Source organism: Hyperolius riggenbachi, chromosome 7, assembly GCF_040937935.1.
Source record: "Hyperolius riggenbachi isolate aHypRig1 chromosome 7, aHypRig1.pri, whole genome shotgun sequence".
NCBI classification, from domain to species: Eukaryota; Metazoa; Chordata; class Amphibia; order Anura; family Hyperoliidae; genus Hyperolius; species Hyperolius riggenbachi.
The window spans coordinates 10,407,253-10,426,763 of NC_090652.1; the positions used below are offsets into that span (position 1 = coordinate 10,407,253).

Here is a 19,511-nt window from a genome sequence, read left to right on the forward strand (position 1 = left end):
CAGATTTGATTGGCCAATCATTCACCAAGTTCACCACATCCCATTTAGTGTTAGAGATGGCCCGAAATGGTTCGCCGGCGAACGGTTCCAGGCGAAATTTCGGTGGTATGCGTTTGCCAGCGAAGGCAAACTTTTGCGGAAGTTCGTTTCGCCCCCATAGTGCGCCATTAGGGTCAACTTTGACCCTCTACATCACAGTCAGCAGGCACATTGTAGCTAATCAGGCTACACTAAGCCCTGGAGCCACTCCCCCCTTATAAAAGGCAGGCAGCCCCGGGCTTTACACTCACTTGTGTGCCTGCAGTAATTAGTGAAGGGACAGCTGCTGGCAGACTCTCATAGGGAAAGATTAGTTAGGCTCTTGTAGGCTTGTTAGCTTGCTCCTGGCTGATTGTTATTGCTAAAATAGCACCTCTCAACAGCTCTTTTGAGAGCTAATGTTCTCCTGGTGTGTGTTTCTTTTTTTGTGTGTTGCTCACTGACACTGCATTATACAGCCCTATCTGTTGCAGCTGTACCTTGGTAATTGTTATTACTGTGCCAGCCAGGCCCTGCCTAACTATCTATACTGGGACACCTACCTATGCCTACCTACCTACCTATACTAGGGGACCTACCTATGCCTACCTACCTATACTGGGACTCCTACCTATGCCTAGCTAACTACTGGGACTCCTACCTATGCATATCTACCTATACTGGGACACCTACTTATGCCTACCTACCTATACTGGGACTCCCACCTACCTATACTGGGACACTTACCTATGCCTACCTACCTATACAGGGACTCCTACCTATGCTTATCTACCTATACTGCGGATGGCTGATGGTGGCCGTTGGCTGATGGTGTAATGGTTAAGGGCTCTGCCTCTGACACAGGAGACCAGGGTTCGAATCTCGGCTCTGCCTGTTCAGTAAGCCAGCACTAATTCAGTAGGAGACCTTTGGCAAGTCTCCCTTACACTGCTACTGCCAATAGAGCGCGTCCTAGTGGCTGCTGCTCTGCTCTGGCGCTTTGAGTCCGCAAGGAGAAAAGCGCAATATAAATGTTATTTGTCTTGTCTTGTCTTGTCTATACTGGGACACCTACCTATGCCTAGCTAACTACTGGTACACCTACCTATGCCTATCTACCTATACTGGGACACCTACCTATGCTTATCTACCTATACTGGGACACCTACCTATGCCTATCTACCTATACTGGGACACCTACCTATGCTTATCTACCTATACTGGGACACCTACCTATGCCTAGCTAACTACTGGTACACCTACCTATGCCTATCTACCTATACTGGGACACCTACCTATGCTTATCTACCTATACTGGGACTCCTACCTATGCCTAGCTAACTACTGGTACACCTACCTATGCCTATCTACCTATACTGGGACACCTACCTATGCTTATCTACCTATACTGGGACTCCTACCTATGCCTAGCTAACTACTGGGGCACCTACTTATGCCTAGCTAACTGCTGGTACACCTACCTATGCCTATCTACCTATACTGGGACACCTACCTATGCTTATCTACCTATACTGGGACACCTACCTATGCCTAGCTAACTACTGGTACACCTACTTATGCCTATCTACCTATACTGGACACCTACCTATGCTTATCTACCTATACTGGGACTCCTACCTATGCCTAGCTAACTACTGGGGCACCTACCTATGCCTATCTACCTATACCGGGACACCTACCTATGCCTAGCTACCTACACTGGGACTTCTATCTATGCCTACCTACCTATACTGAGGCTCCTACCTATGCCTACCTACCTATACTGGGGCACCTACCTATGCCTACCTACCTATACTGGGGCACCTACCTATGCCTACCTACACACAAGAAGATAATAAGGTTGTTGCTTCATTGTGGACAGACCAAATTTGATCAGCTGGACAGTCACTGTTCTGTCATTCAGCTACCACAGCCCGGCCACAATATGGGCTTGTAAACCGCTATCGCTTGCACTCTCGCCATGGTGCGCACCAGTCCAGCAAGGCCATCACTACGCAAACAGCTATTTGCGGTGCGTTACACAGTGAGTTTGGTGTGTCAGTGTGAAGCAGTACTCTAATTACACTCCCTGTTTGATGTATACACATGCAAGATGTTTGAAAGCACGTTAGGCCTGCAATTTAGCATTCAATGTGATTTCTGCCCTTAAAACGCTGCTTTGCGTCACATCCAGATTTTCCCCCCGGAATTTTGGCGTGTATCCCACTCCGCCATGCCCCCCTCCAGGTGTTAGACCCCTTGAAACATCTTTTCCATCACTTTTGTGGCCAGCATAAATGTTTCTAGTTTTCAAAGTTCGCATCCCCATTGAAGTCTATTGCGGTTCGCGAAAGTTCGCGCAAACCGAACCTCTCGCGAAAGTTTGCGAACCCGGTTCGCGAACCGAAAATCGGAGGTTCGGCCATCTCTATTTAGTATGAGAGTTTACCTACGTACTCCATTCATTGTATTCAACCAGTAAAATTGTTCAGTGAGACCCATCCCCATGCAAGGTAGCCAAGTAAAGAAACTTGTTCAGAGTGCCAAATAAAAAGCGGCAAAGGTGTTGGGGTTTTTTTTAGTGCCACACATCAGCAGGAAATGAAACATTGTAACTCTGTAGTGCCAGAACCACAGTTTGGAATGGAGGGGCCATTCTTGAGTCAACACTAGAGAATAGATACTGGGCCGTGAAATCATGTGACCTCTCATTTCTGTTTCCTAGACTCCTTACTTCTGGACGACCAATAAGTGGCCGGCGACAGAGCTGGATTATGGTACGTTATTTATTCTCAGTTCTGCTTCCTTTCCTATCCTAAATCATTGCTGTCGCTGAAGGGGTGAATTATGATAATTAGATTTAAAGTGCCCATTATCGGGACAATATTTTCCTCAGATGTCCTCATTTGATTTTTACGATCATATTGTACAGAAAACCGCTCAATATGTAGAGAAAATCAACGTGAAATGATTCTATGGTCTATAGGAATACAGAATTTCATTGATTGCCATGTTGGATTTTACATTTGTTTCTTAAAGTGTAACTGTCAGGCATAAAATCAAAAATCAATTCTCTATTTGTATCTGATAAACAAGTAATAAGGATGCTAACCAGGCAATCCAAAAGTTACACATCACTATTACTTTTCTTGTTTATAAATGATCATTTCCCAGTTTACCTGACTCTTATTTGGTACACAAAAAGGAAGTTGCAGGGCATGCTGGGTTGTCCTTTTTTGCTTCTCTTCTTCCCCTCAGACTTAACTAATGCATGATTGGCTGAGGCCTCTTTCCGTCCTGGTTTTCCCTCCCACACCTCCGTTCCTCTCTGATTGGCCAATATTTCTCATGCTGAGACAATGCACTTTCTATAGTGAAGGGCAGCAAATCAGGCAGAGGAGAGTAAGGGAGGAAATGACATCAGGATTGGCTTCAAAATAGCCACACTTAAAATGGGAAATGCTAATGTTTTTCTCTTTTTTTTTTACGGTAGAAAAATCAATCAAGTCAAAACGTGGACAGTGCAATACATATGTAAGTAGAGTTTTGTAACGATCGGTGAAGCACAGAGAGGGTCTGATTACCGGTGATCTGCAGTATCACAGGAAATACAGATGTATACCAGATTATACGTGATCTGCAGTATCACCGATAATCCGATATACTAACTAACCTCTGTTCACCTGAGTAGAGTGTAGTGTTTGGTGTAACAGTAACACTTGGAGGCCTAGGCCTCAGTGCAGCAAGGAGAACTGCACGGATTCCTTCCACAGACCTGAGCTCTCCAGACGGGAGGAGTCAGACTGACAGTAGGAAGGATAGTCCGAGAGTGACACTCAGGAGGAAGTGTCACTAACAGGACGGGGAACCGCCTCCAATAGTGAGGTCGGTTCTCGAGGTCGGACAAGCCAGGTCGTAACATACGGACAGATAAAGTACAGATACAGTAGGCAAAGGCGGAGTCTAAGTACAGGCAGGGTTCGGCAACAGGTATCAGAAATATCGAGGTACAAGATCAGGAGGCAGAAACAGAGTCTAAGGACGAGCCGGGGTTCGGCAACAGGTATCAGAAATATCGAGGTACAAGATCAGAGTTCAGGAGGATAGTCAAGGCAGGCAAAAGTCATAACAAATAAATACAATCAAACTAGTACTTTAGCTATCAACAGAATCTAGCTAAGTGTAGGATTACAGCTCCAGCTGGTCCCGGCACACTTGCGGATCTGACTACGGATCTGGGTGCTCCCACATATGTGATCGCAACGCCAGACAAAGAGCAAGTGAACAGCCAGCAGTATATATACACAAGGACCTTTCCAGGACCTCCCTAATTGCTGGACCAATGAGAGTAGTGGAAAATGTCAGCTGACCCGCCTGGTCAGCTGACTCACTTCTGGCTGTTATTTAAACTCAGCCTCTGTGCTCGCGCGCGTGTAAGTCTGAATCTTGGAGGACTATCAGTCCCAGCCACACCAGTACTGTTTTGCAATGTATCTAGTGAACCAAGTGCGGGAGCCGCCTCCAATGCGGATTCCGCCGTTCCCAATGCGGATTCCGCCGTTCCCAATGCGGATTCCGCCGCTCTGCCTGAGCGGCATGCGGCGTTTTTTCCGCGTTGTGGCGTCCTGCTGGACGCGGAAACAGCCGCCTCACCTTGAGAGGCCGCGGCTTTTCCGCGTTTCATTACAAGTTTTAATTAGTATGGCTGACAGCTCCTCTTTAAGAGAGAAAGTGCCCCTATCGACTCATTTATGGGAATAATCGATAATTACCTTTCGATTTACCTTATTTTTCAGAATATAAGATGGGGACAATAAAAAACAAAAAATATAAGGTTGAGCTCAAAATACCAAAATACCCATTTTTGGTATGCTACTTACAAAGCTACCCAATGTAACCACAGAGGTGTGTTCATGCTGGCTCCACCTACCTCTCTGTGTTGTCTAATCCTCTCTTCATTACCTCTGGTCCCCCTGTAATCACTTCTTAAAAAATGTGATTTTTGGCTAAAGGGACATTTTTAGACAGGGAGAGGCAATCTTTCTGCCATGTTTCTTACTATCACGCTCCTATTCCCTCCTCTTCCTGCCCTTTAGGGGAGGGGATGGGAGGGGTGATAGGTGGGAACATCACGGAAAGCCTGCCTCTTCCTGTCTGAAGACTTCACTTTAGCCAAAAGTCAACATTTGTAAGAAGTGATTACAGGGGGACCAGGGGTAATGAAGAGAGGATTAGACAACACACAGAGGTACGTGGAGCCAGCATGAACACGCCTCTGTGCTTACATTGGGTAGCTTTGTCTCAGGTCAGGTGTGCTTTAAGACATATTTCACATAAATGTGAGATTATCTGGATCTGGACATGTACCATGTGGGTGGGCTCTGTATTTATATGCAGAGAGCACAGCAGGAAGTAGTATTTTCCGCTGTATAAGATGTTCCGGAATATAAGACGCACCTAGGTTTAAAAGGCAAAACCCAGGAAAAAAATTTGAGCCAGGCACAGCTGGACACAGGCAGGGAATCCCTAATGACATTGGGTTGGAGGTTCGTATCGGCAGGCGTTTATAAGACGGGGATTCCCTGCCTTTGCCGTGTAAGACGCAGGGACTTTTTCTACCCATTTTTTTGAGAGAAAAATTGCGTCTTATACGGCAGCAAATACGGTAATGCTTACTCTAATGCTGGTAATACACAATGAGTTTTTCGGCAGATTTACTGGCCCATCGATTTTCCGATCGTTTTACCAATCGATTTCCATTCACTTCTATGAGAAAATCGATCAGACCTGTCGGAAATTATCTATCGAGCCATCTATCAGCCAAAAAACTCATGGGGCTCGATTCACAAAGCGGTGATAACTCAGTTATCACGCCTAAAAGACTTTAGGCGTGATAACCTTTGCACTAGCAAAGTTATCACCGCTTTGTGCTCTAACTCGTGCGAAGCTACCGCGCGTACGCGCAAAGTCCCATAGGGCTTAATGGGAGCTTCGCGCGAAGTGCCGGGTACTGCGCGCGCGCGCAAAGCTTTGCGCGCGGAAAATTCGCGCGAGTTTCTTCTTATCATGCCTAAACTGAGTTTAGGCGTGATAAAGGGGTTTTCACTCGCGTGCAAACACTTTGCACCGCTTTGTGAATCAAGCCCCTGGTGTATTCCCAGCATTAGTTTCACTTCTACTCTAGAAAGAAGTTCAAACGCTGATGTTCCTGTGACCGGTCTCCCAAATGACTAGGTAACCTAATTTAACATGATACTGAATAGCTTTTGATTCTGTTATGATTTCCTTCCTTTAGCCATTTATCTTGCCAAGAAGAACATCAGAAAACAAGGAGATTTGGTGGAGTACGAGAAGGTAAGTTATTTAGCTTTGGGCAAAGTTTTTTATGTATAAGAGTGTTATTGTTGGAAACTGTATCATAAAGTCGTGTTCTTGATGAAAAGGGGGCCTGAAATGAACCTTGTGAAACAAAAACAGATAAAAAAATGAGGAAATCGGGGGGCCCATATGAATTCACTTTTTCTCCTGAGTTTTCTCCTACCGTCTTTCCCCGAATATAAGACACTGTCTTATATTCTTTTTGGGGAGAAAATTAGTGCTAGGGCTTATTTTCGGGAGTGGGAGGGGCTAGACGCTGTGTATATGGAGAGGCTCTTACCGCACCTCCTGTGTGGCTGCGTCCCCCTCCGTTCCTAGTAATTCCTCCGGTGGCGGCTGCATTGTAATTAATCTGTGAGGGCGCCCTTTGACCCTCACGCAGTACGCTAGGTCGGGCTCTGCGCTGGCGCTCTCTACCCTGTCATCACGTGCGCCTGGCTGATGCGTCCCAGGCGCACATTGAATCAGTGTGCGCCTGGGTCGCATCAGCCAGGTGCACATGATGACAAAAAGAGAGCGCCAGCGCAGAGCCCGACCTAGCGTACTGCGTGAGGGTCAAAGGGCGCCCTCACAGATTAATTACAATGCCGCCGCCGCCACCGGAGGGATTACTAGGAACGGAGGGGGACGCAGCCACACGGGAGGTGCGGTAAGAGACCACGCACCTCCCCATACACACAGCGCCCCGCCCCCAGCTAGGCCTTAATTTCGGAGTAGGGCTTATATTTCAAGCACGCTTGAAATATAAGGTAGGCCTTACTTTCCGGGTAGGTCTAACTTTAGGGGAAACACGGTAGGAGATATTTTCACAAAATTGTCATAAAATGCTTTTTAAGCCACCGACAAGAAAGAAAATACTCAAAATAAATTTGATAGTACATTTTCACCAACTTTTTGGTACTTTTTCAATTGTAAAATGCTGAAAAGTTAGTTTAAGGTGAAGATGAAAATTATCTCCTAGGAGAAAACTCAGGAGAACAAGTTAATTGCCTATAGGCCAGGGGGTGTTTTCTCCTAGGAGATAATTTTTCATCTTCGATTTAAAATCTCTTTTTTGTACTTTGCAATTGAAAAAGTACCAAAAAGTAGGTGAAACAATACTGTAAAAATTATTTTGAGTATTTGTGATTTACATATGGCCCGGGGGGGGGGAGGGGAGGGGGGCAGCACTAGACCACCAGGAAGAGACAGGGTGGCGGTGGCACTAGACCACTAGGAAGTGACAGGGTGGGGGGCGGCACTAGACCACCAGGAAGTGACAGGGCGGGAGGCAGCACTAGACCACCAGGAAGTGACAGGTTGGGGCGGCACTAGACCACCAGGAAGTGACAGGGCGGGGGCGGCACTAGACCACCAGGAAGTGACAGGGCGGGGGGCGGCACTAGACCACCAGGAGGTGACAGAGCGGGGGGCGGCACTAGACCACCAGGAAGTGACAGGGCAGGGGCGGCACTAGACCACCAGGAAGTGACAGGGCAGGGGGCAGCACTAGACCACCAGGAAGTGACAGGGCGGGAGGCGGCACTAGACCACCAGGTAGTGACAGGGCTGGGGCGGCACTAGACCACCAGGGAGTGACAGGTTGGGGGCGGCACTAGACCACCAGGAAGTGACAGGGCGGGGCGGCACTAGGCCACCAGGAAGTGACAGGGCGGGGGGCGGCACTAGACCACCAGGAGGTGACAGAGCGGGGGGCGGCACTAGACCACCAGGAAGTGACAGGGCAGGGGCGGCACTAGACCACCAGGAAGTGACAGGGCAGGGGGCAGCACTAGACCACCAGGAAGTGACAGGGCGGGAGGCGGCACTAGACCACCAGGTAGTGACAGGGCTGGGGCGGCACTAGACCACCAGGGAGTGACAGGGCGGGGTGCGGCACTAGACCACCAGGAAGTGACAGGGCGGGGCGGCACTAGGCCACCAGGAAGTGACAGGGCGGGGGGCAGCACTAGACCACCAGGAAGTGACAGGGCGGGGGGCGGCACTAGACCACCAGGAAGTGACAGGGGGAGGGGCGGCACTAGACCACCACGTCCTAGGACACCTATTGCCCAAGAGCACCGCTGAACATAGAAGAGTGTTCTGGAAATGTAATAGGGAGGCTGCAGATAGGGAGTGACACATGGAGGAGGGGAGCTGCTGGCCAAGGAACTTGTACACGGGAGAGGGGGTCATTAGGATGAAATCAGAGGAAGTGGCACTTGGGCCCTTTGACACCCACTAGTCCCCAGGCACCTGCCTAGGTTGCCTTGTTTCTGATCCTGCTCTGGCTGTACATGAAGCTTGGGACTGCTGCCCATGGATGTTACACATGAAAGAGGGGGCTGCAGTACATGGAGGGGGCGACTATTGTGGGGGTCCACAAGAAAACTGGCTTCAGTAAGATACATATTCATTCTCCTTTTGTTCTTACAGGATAATTATAATCAGCTGCACAAGCGAATCAACCACACGTGGGACTTCGTGGTGATGCAGGCCCGGGAGCAGCTCAGGTCGGTGGCCTTGAAATATCATTGACCCTCCGGAAGTTAGTTTTCTTTTCTGTGAATGATCGACTTGGTTTATTAACCTTTTTCCTGAGCGGTGTGGCCGGAATCTGCGTCCTGCTGGTGGCTGTGAGGCTCTGACAGGACGTAGATTCTAACTAAGTACTGCCGCCCACTCACGCCGTCCTCGCAGTCCATGCCGATGTTCCGTCGCTGCACCCGCTCGCTCTGCTGTCTCAGTGACAGCAGAGCTTCCACATCTCACATCCATTTCATTGTCTCCCGACCCCATGATTACGGTGAGCCAATAACAGAGCACACAAGGGAAAGGACATCTCTGGTTCTGAAGAGGCCAGAGCTGTCCAGTGCCAAAAGGGTTAAAGCATGCCTGAAGGCCCCTCCCCCCCCCCAATCGTCCTGTGGCCCACTACGTTTTACTAAACGTAATCAGGAAAATGCCACTTCCATTGATGCATAATTAATGTAAAGCACTGTTCCATTAAACGTATAAAGATTGTTCCTGAATTTGCCTGGAATGTAAAGCTGCCCATTAACAATCCAATTTCCAGAACAACCGGAAATGAACTGTGTGGAAACCGATAAACACTCCGATCAGACTAAACATAATATCATTTTTGTAGTAAAAAATCCCAAAGAACTGTAGGAAGTTTTAATTGTTTACCTAATTACATTTCTTAAATAAATGGAAAAGCGGAGAGAGGACTAGGAGGCAATTAGCTCCATTTCCCATCATGCATCACTTCCCTGGCTCTCACCTCTCATGCTCTGCCTGCTGTCTCTTCCTCCATCCGGATGGTAACATACCCATCATGCATCACTTCCCTGCTTCTCACGTCTCATGCTCTGCCTGCTGTCTCTTCTTCCTTTCGGATGGTAACATTTGTGAAATGCCGCAGCCATTGCAGTGCGATGCTTGTGAAATGACTGGCTCTGAGTGGATTAATGGAGATTTAGTTCATCAGATTAAAGCAAATTCGAGTGATTTTTCATCTGACGGTAGATACGGCAGATAAAGGACATTACCGCAAGAATGTCAGGCGCAAATCTCCCGGTTCTAAAAATGGAAAAGAACGCTTTGTAAGGATGCCCTTATACTCACAACCTGGGAATCTGAAAAACGGTGAATGTCTTGTTAGGAGTATCTGTATAAGGTAGAAATAGTTCCAGTAATTTTAAATTGTTGCAGTGGTCGGCCTAATAATGATTTTTTTTGGGGGGAGGGGGGGTACAGGGGTTTCCCAAATTACAATATTTTGGGAGGCATGGGAAATTCTAATTACACCAGAGAGGAAAATGTGTGCATCAACCAAGTGAACCTGACAAATCTGGCTTTGCAAATTTGGCCGATTGGCTAATCACGAGACATTGCTCATGCAAATATGCATTTGCTTTTGCATGCCTAAATATGCAGGGTCAAAAACCAAAAACCGCAAAACAATCGCCCTGCGGGAATTAGTTCATGCTACATAGCACTATCCAGGGGCGCCACGAGGAGGCTTCCCATTGCCCCCATACAACCAGGGGGCCGCGGGGGTCCCAGGCTCTCTCACCGCCTGGAACCCACACAGCAGCAACCCGGAGGGGGAGGCTGGGGGGTGCAGGCGGTCTCCCCAGCGTGGCCAGTGCTGGGAAGAGCCGCCCGCACACACCTCCCAAGATTAAAAACAGGCACTTACCTTAACGTCCATTGCGTTCTGCTTCATGCGCATGACCTGGGTGCAACACATAAGGGGAGGACAGGCGCAGACAGCCTGCTCCAGGGCTCTCACCTCCTAAAACAAGCCATTCACCACTTGCCTCCAAAGTCCAAACGGAAGAAATGCAATGCTAATTACACCAGAGAGGAAAATGTGAAAATTCTGCCTAATTATGTTAAGAGGGGAGCTTGCTTAATTTAGATTTTTTTTCCTTTGGCTAAATTATAATTTGTTTTTCTCTTAGGTAGGGTGAATTCTGCCTAATTATGTTTAGGAGGGTGTTTCCCTAATTATGATTTTCTTGGGAGGTTCTTTATAAATATATTTAGGGGCTTGATTATTATTTTGGGATGCTACAATTTGGGCTGCGCACTGCCTGATTATGATTAGGGGACGCTCTGCTTATTCATGTGAAATCCTGCCTTATTAAGCTGCTGCGCACACACTCTAGGTTAAACTCGGATGGGGTGACCGTTAACCTCCTTGCCAGTTATCCCGAGCTCAGCTCGGGGTAACCTGCGCAGGAGGATTTTTCAGGCCCCGCTGGGCCGATTTGCATAATTTTTTTTTTCCTACACGCAGCTAGCACTTTGCTAGCTGCGTGTAGTACGCGATCGCCGCTGCTACCCGCCGATTCGCCGCTACCCGCCCCCCGCCCCAGACCCCTGCGCAGCCTGGCCAATCAGTGCCAGGCAGCGCTGAGGTGCGGATCGGGATTCCCTGTGACGTCCCGACATCGGTGACGTCATCCCGCCCTGTCGCCATGGCGACCGGGGAAGCCCTGCAGGAAATCCCGTTCTGAACGGGATTTCCTGCTTACTCTGATCGCCGGAGGCGATCGGAGTGGGTGGGGGGATGCCGCCGCTCAGCGGCTATCATGTAGCGAGCCCTGGGCTCGCTACATGATTTAAAAAATAAATAAATAAATAAAAAGTTCTGCGCTGCCTCCTTGCCGGCGGGAATTAGACCGGCAAGAAGGTTAAGGAGACACTGAAGCGAAAATAAAATGATGATATAATGAATTGGTTGTGTAGTGCGGATAATTACTAGAACATTAGTAGCAAAGAAAATATTCTCATATTTTTATTTTCAGTTATATAGTTTTTTTTTTATAACATTGCATCATTCTCTAATATTTGCAGTTTACACACTACTCAGCCTTCTAAATGATTTTACAGAGCAGGCCAGTGAACTTTTGAACTGTCCTCTGCAGGAAAAAAAAAAACAATACAGTGACTGACACTTGAGATAACAAGCTTCAGAAGACAGAGCTCTCTGCGACTTTGAAAGTCTTGGAACTCAATGGCTCTTTTGCATAGATAACAACTGGAGTTTCTTAACTCTTCCTGTACTGGAAACAATATTAGACTGATGTATCTGCTCCTAATGTTTTATTTCTTAGCTGTACTACACGTACAAATCATTATATCATCATTTTTTTCTTTTCGCTTCAGTGTCTCTTTAAAGACGACTCCCGACAATATTCTAGCATGTGTACAGGAGCCCTTGACCTTGCCTAAAGATTTGGCATTCTGAATTTTTACCAAATTGGCCTCAATTCTGGTAGCTATGTATGGTAAATAGTGTTCGGTCGGTAAAATACCTCATCCTGTATTTTTTTTTTTTTTTGGCAATTCTGAAAGATTTTTCTGCATTTCTGAAAAGATGCAGTAAAAAGTGCGGAATATGCGGTAAAACTTGCGGTATTTCAGTGGTAAATAATAATAATAGTCTTTCATTGTCTTACATAAGTTAGGATAGTCTTTGGAAGGTGTATTATGCAACCTATGGAAAGTATATTTACAGGTAGTCCCCGGTTATGAACTCCCGACTTACGAACCACCCGCCGATACGAACGCCGCGACCATAGCTCCGCCCTGTCGCATGACGTCACGCCCGCCGGGGACTACCTGTTCTGCCCCGTTGAGAATGAAGAATATGGGCAGCAGAAGGTAAATAGAGGCCTTCTCACCTGATCCTCGGCGGTAGAAGGTCCCCTTGTGGTGCCCGGAAGGTCCGCAGCCCGTCCTCACGCTCCCTCCACTTCTGGCTTCACATGCGGCGCATAATGACGCAATTAGGAAGTGCCGCCACTAGGGGGCTCTTCCTGATTACGTCATTATGCGCCGCATGTGAAGCCAGAAGTGGAGGGAGCGTGAGGACGGGCTGCGGACCTTCCGGGCACCACGAGGGGACCTTCTACCGCCGAGGATCAGGTGAGAAGGCCTCTATTTACCTTCCGCTGCCCATAGTCTTCCTTTTCAACGGGGCAAAAGTGGCTGTCCCGACTTCTGGACAGATTCAGGTTAAGAACGAGTGGGCAGTCCCTATCTCGTTCGTTAACCGAGGACTACCTGTATAGGCATCCTCAAAAAAAGAAATCCAGTGAATATTTGGCGTTATATTTCTACCATTCTTTTCTATTGCACAGCCTGAATAGGAACTCCACTAAAACCTGCAAAATGCATAGAAATTGACTTTACCTCCAGGTACAGGCAGGTCTTAAACTGATCGGTAAATTACTAACATGCCCCCTAGTTTTCCTGAGAACTCAGATTTTTGGTAAAATGCTGCACACTTTATGACCCAATTTACTGCATGCTGTAAATTATGACTAAAACCTACCAGAATAGCAAACTGCTGTTACCACATGCAGTAAAATACCGCTTTTGCATTAAAATGGATGGTAAGCCTACCAGAATTGGGGGGGGGGATGCTGTCTAGTTGTGTGGTTTCGCATAACATTATGTTGTTGGAAGGGAGAAACTGGCTAATTATGCTTTTAAAGGGGGAAATGCTGCCTAATTATGTTGCTGGTGGGGGGAACTTGTTTGAGAGCCACATTTAATAATTAGGAGATGCTGGCTTATCTCATTGATTGTAGCCAACTTAGGTTTAGGTACATTTGGCTCCACCCATGACCTGTCACGACCACGCCCAACATGTAGCTTCACACTCCCAATCGCCTCATATTTGGTCTGGAGGGGCAGGGCCAAGGTTGTATTTGTCAGTTGGTGTTAAAACAAGTCTGGTTGCCTGTCTGTTGTGCTAATCATATTTGCAGCCCCAGAACAAGTATAGATAATAAGTTAGAATAAATGTCCTGACACCACTGATGCAAAACAAGAGAATGGCAGATGCAGCAATCACATGATTCTTGAGATGGGGGCAGGATTAGACTGCTGGGGGAGTGGTGGAGTGATTTTAAAGTGAACCTCCAGACTAAAAATCTACTCAGCTTAACTGAAAAGGCTTGGTGTTTCTTTAACAGTTTCACAGCATCAGAACTTTGTTTTTCTTACCAAAGCATCATTTTTAGCTGCATTTTAGCTAAGCTCCACCCATCAAAGAAAACTGCCTGGGCTTTTTCCCCCTGATGCTGTGCAAAGCATGATGGGATTTCCTATGTTTTTGTTCACATTGCCTAGCAACTGGGAGAGGTGCTCAGGACACAGGACAGTTGGAACTGTGTCTCATGCTCCCTGTCACCTCCTGTCAACCAAAAAGATGGCTGCCCTCATGAAATCAAACATTTGCCTGTTCTTTTAAAACAGGGTGGGTGAGAGATTATATTACCTATCTATTTTAATTAACATAACTAATGTAACTTAATGACAGTATTTTTTTTAGGCTGAAGTTCCTCTTTAAGGAAATAATTTTTAAATAATTGTATTTTTTTTGTGAAATGCTGAAATGGTAAAAGATAAGGACTTTGAGCCAACCTGCTGGTCAGGGGACGTTAGAGGGTTACTGTGAACGAGATGCAGTCCTGTGCAATGCATTCACACACAATGAGATTACGTCTCTTTTGGGATCTCCTACTTCAGTGAAAATAATGTAATAAAAATAGTGCTCCATTTTTACAATAATTGTGTATAAATGATTTAGTCAGAGTTTGCCCATTGCAAAAGCTTTCCTCTCCCTGATTTACATTCTGACATTTATTACATGGTGACATTTATAATGCTGGCAGGTGATGTCACTGGAAAGAGATGCTGCTTGCTTTTTTTGGCAGCTGTAAACAGCTGTTATTTCCCACAATACAGCGAGGTTCACTGACAGGAAACTGCCAGGACCATGGTCCTCAGAGTTTCCTGTGGGAGGGGTTTCACCACAATATCAGCCATACAGCGCCCCCTGATGATCCGTTTGTAAAAAGGAATAGATTTCTCATGGGAAACGGGGTGTCAGCTACTGATTGGGATGAAGTTCAATTCTTGGTCACAGTTTCTCTTTAACTAAGGAGAGCAGATTCTGGTTCTTCTAACAAGTCCAGACAAGGCCGAAAGAGTTCATCACAGCACAATAACTCTGCCTGTCCGTCCTCATCTGTCTCACAGCCCAGAGTTTCCGAACATTACACCATAATTCTTGTGTACGGACGAAAGCCCGGCGACTTTAAAGAGAGGGAGAAAACTCTGACGTGTTCAGATTAGGACAGGAGTGTCAAACTCAAATACAAAGTGGGCCGAAATTGAACACTGGGACCAAGCAGCGGACCAACCTCAATGTCTAGTGGTCCTCCTCCCTCCCTTATAAAGTTCCCTGGCGTTTAATGGTCCTCCCTTCATCCCCTATACAGTTCCCTGGTGTCTAGTGGCCCCCACCCTCCCCTATACAGTTCCCTGGTGTTTAATGGTCCTCCCTTCATCCCCTATACAGTTCCCTGGTGTCTAGTGGCCCCCACCCTCCCCTATACAGTTCCCTGGTGTTTAATGGTCCTCCCTTCATCCCCTATACAGTTCCCTGGTGTCTAGTGGCCCCCACCCTCCCCTATACAGTTCTCTGGTGTTTAATGGTCCTCCCTTCATCCCCTATACAGTTTCCTGGTGTCTAGTGGCCCCCACCCTCCCCTATACAGTTCTCTGGTGTTTAATGGTCCTCCCTTCATCCCCTATACAGTTCCCTGGTGTCTAGTGGCCCCCACCCTCCCCTATACAGTTCCCTGGTGTTTAATGCTCCTCCCTTCATCCCCTATACAGTTCCCTGGTGTCTATTGACCCTTACCCTCCCCTATACAGTTCCCTGGTGTCTAGTGGCCCCCACCCTCCCCTATACAGTTCCCTGGTGTCTATTGACCCTTACCCTCCCCTATACAGTTCCCTGGTGTCTGTCTAGTGGCCCCCACCCTCCCCTATACAGTTCCCTGGTGTTTAATGGTCCTCCCTTCATCCCCTATACAGTTCCCTGGTGTCTAGTGACCCCCACCCTCCCCTATACAGTTCCCCGGTGTTTAGTGCTTTTCCCCACCTCCCCATATGGCTTCCATGGTGATCTAGAACTTCACCACCAATATAGCTTCCCTGGTGGTCTAGAGTGGGCCAAACATAATGCAAAGTGGGGAAACCATTTGCGGGGTAAATTTAATGGCTCTGAGGGCCACATTTGGCCCGCGGGCCGGAGTTTGACACGTATGGATTAGGAGGAACTATTGTCAAGTCATAATTACCTCTTATTTCCGGCTCAATCTCCTTCCTTCCCTTACAACAAAGATTCATGAAACAAAACTATAAAACAACAACAACATTTGTAAATTGCTTTTCTCCTGTAGGACTCAAAGTGCATCAGCTTGTCTCAGATCAGTACATAGTGATGTGTTCAGGGGAAAGTTATGTGATTATAAATGCCAGACTAAACAGGTGGCCTTTCAGCTTTAATTTACACGTGCCCAGGGTTGGAGCTGTATTGATTAAGTTTGGCAAGGCATTCCACAGGGTAGAGGCAGCATGACAGAAAGCTCTGGCTGCAAAGGTTTTTAGTTGGACTCTGGGGGTGGTCAAGTTATTGGATCCATTTGATCTGAGGCAGTGGGTGGTGTGACGCAGTTGCAACAAATTCTTCAGGTAACCCTCAGGATGGAGGGTGGGGACAGGCTGGCTACCTACTGGGGGCACTTAGATGGCTAACCTATACTGGGGGCAACTATATTGGCTACCTATACTGGGGACAACTACACTGGCTACCTATACTAGGCGCAACTATACTGGCTACCTATACTGGGGACAACTATACTGGCTACCTATACTGGGGACAACTACACTGACTACCTATACTAGGTGCAACTATACTGGCTACCTATACTGGGGACAAATATACTGACTACCTATACTGGGGACAACTATACTGACTACCTATACTGGGGACAACTATACTGGCTACCTATACTGGGGACAACTACACTGGCTACCTATACTAGGCGCAACTACACTGGCTACCTATACTAGGCGCAACTATACTGACTACCTATACTGGGGACAACTATACTGACTACCTATACTGGGGACAACTATACTGGCTACCTATACTGGGGACAACTATACTGGCTACCTATACTGGGGACAACTATACTGGCTACCTATACTGGGGACAACTATACTGACTACCTATACTGGAGACAACTACACTGGCTACCTATACTAGGCGCAACTACACTGGCTACCTATACTAGGCGCAACTATACTGGCTACCTATACTGGGGACAATAATACTGACTACCTATACTGGGGACAACTATTCTGATTACCTATACTGGGGACAACTATACTGGCTACCTATACTGGGGACAACTATACTGGCTACCTATACTGGGGACAACTATACTGACTACCTATACTGGGGACAACTATACTGGCTACCTGTACTGGGGACAACTATACTGACTAACTATACTGGGGACAACTATACTGGCTACCTATACTAGGCGCAACTATACTGGCTACCTATACTGGGGACAACTATACTGGCTACCTATACTAGGCGCAACTATACTGGCTACCTATACTGGGGACAACTATACTGACTACCTATACTGGGGACAACTATACTGGCTACCTATACTGGGGACCACTATACTGGCTACCTATACTGGGGACAACTATACTGGCTACCTATACTGGGGACAACTATACTGGTTACCTATACTAGGCGCAACTATACTGGCTACCTATACTGGGGACAACTATACTGACTACCTATACTGGGGACAACTATACTGACTACCTATACTGGGGACAACTATACTGACTACCTATACTGGGGACAACTATACTGGCTACCTATACTGGGGACAACTATACTGGCTACCTATACTGGGGACAACTATACTGGCTACCTATTCTAGGCGCGGCGCAACTATACTGACTACCTATACTGGGGACAACTATACTGGCTACCTATACTGGGAACAACTATACTGGCTACCTATACTGGGGACAACTATACTGGCTACCTATACTGGGGACAACTATACTGGCTACCTATTCTAGGCGCGGCGCAACTATACTGACTACCTATACTGGGGACAACTATACTGGCTACCTATACTGGGGACCACTATACTGGCTACCTATACTGGGGACAACTATACTGGCTACCTATACTGGGGACAACTATACTGGCTACCTATACTAGGCACAACTATACTGACTACCTATACTGGGGGCAACTATACTGGCTACCTATACTGGGGACAACTATACTGGCTGCCTATACTGGGCTCACCTATGCCTGGCATCCTATACTGGGGACAACTATACCTGTACCTACACTGGGGGCAACTCTACCTGGCTAACCTATACGGCGGGCACCTAGACCTGGCTACCTACCTACCTATGCTGAGGGTGTTTGGGTTTCTTTTGGTCGCACCGCAGCTATAGTATGCAGGGCAAATGTTTGGGTGCTGTGCGATCAATTCAAATCAGGGGGAGCCGTCCTCACAAGTTTGCCTCAGGCAGCAAAAAGTCTAGAACCGACCTGACTGCCAGTGTTTATTATCGCCATTAGCAAGGCACACTTATGGAGACCGATCCATAGACTGGTTCCTATACATCCCTCCTATGACAGCCAACATACAGCTCTTATCTGCAATACCACCAAAGACCCCCCCTCAATCCCCTCCTTCCTTTTAAGAGCACTTTAAAACTCCATGAATAAGTAAAGTGTTTATTCGCTATACTTAATACAGAAGCCGCCCATTAAATATTCATGCAAATCCCCCCCATAAAAGATTCATGGCAATGTGTAGGATTTCCGCGATTCTTTGCTGGATGTGCTCCACACACCATATTTGTAGAAAGTTAATAGAGCTGGCGGCGTGGCGGAGATACGAAAACGTGCTGCCAGGTCTCTTTCTCAAATAAGACGTGCAAATAACGTTCCCTTTCCACCTCCATGAAAATATCTGAAAGATTTTCCTATCTGGAACGCTGATTATCCGCGTCCGCCTGCTAAATGCGGGATTTGGTCTTTCACAGCGTATTTAGAACGTTCATCACTTACATTCTGGGAGTTCATGGTTAACCCTTTAGCAGATAATTTATTTAAAGGCTAGCAAGTGCTCCAGGCCAATTTAGTTTAGCAATTTTTTTGCATTTCTTATTTGTTACATTTTCCTGCTACTAATTAGTACTGCTGTAGTGTGTATTTATGGCCACTTGCCACTAGACAATTAGGGCCCGTTTTCACTATGCCCGAATTCAGGCTGAATCGTCAGTGTTTCCCCGCAGGCTCGACCGCCTAACGCCGATAGGCGTTGGCAGGTCGTAAGTGGCATTACATGGAAACGGCCACTCGTATGAGTGGCCTTTCCATGTCAGTTCACGGAGGGTGTCTCCGTGAACAGCCTGCGAGCCTCCGATCACGCCTCACAGGCGAAATGTATACACGCGGGGAAGAAATCCCCGCTGTTTGCATCATACGGCGCTGCTGCGCAGCAGCGTCGTAAGGGAGATCGGCGATCCCCGGCCTCTGATTGGCCGGGAATTGCCGGCATCTGATAGGCTGAAGCCTATCTTAGGCGGCGCAGGATGGATCTCTGTCCTGCGCCGCCCATAGCGAGAGGGAGAGGGAGGGAAGGGCAGAGAGGGCGGAAATCGCTGCGGAGGGGGGCTTTGAAGAGCCCCCCGCAAAACAC

At 47.3% G+C, this 19,511-nt stretch overlaps 2 protein-coding genes across 3 annotated transcripts in view; both read left to right on the forward strand.

Moving 5' to 3' along the window:
* Window positions 1-19,511, forward strand: part of RGS11 (regulator of G protein signaling 11) — a 216,460-nt gene that overhangs the window by 105,419 nt on the left and 91,530 nt on the right. For both annotated transcript variants that reach the window (XM_068243575.1, XM_068243576.1), the window contains exons 5-7: window positions 2,744-2,795; window positions 6,314-6,372; window positions 8,812-8,888. In XM_068243575.1, the coding sequence (XP_068099676.1) occupies window positions 2,744-2,795; window positions 6,314-6,372; window positions 8,812-8,888 (188 nt within the window). The remainder of the gene's footprint in view (window positions 1-2,743; window positions 2,796-6,313; window positions 6,373-8,811; window positions 8,889-19,511) is intronic.
* LOC137524086 (NXPE family member 4-like) overlaps window positions 1-19,511 on the forward strand; it is a 405,433-nt gene that overhangs the window by 24,510 nt on the left and 361,412 nt on the right. The window lies entirely within an intron of this gene.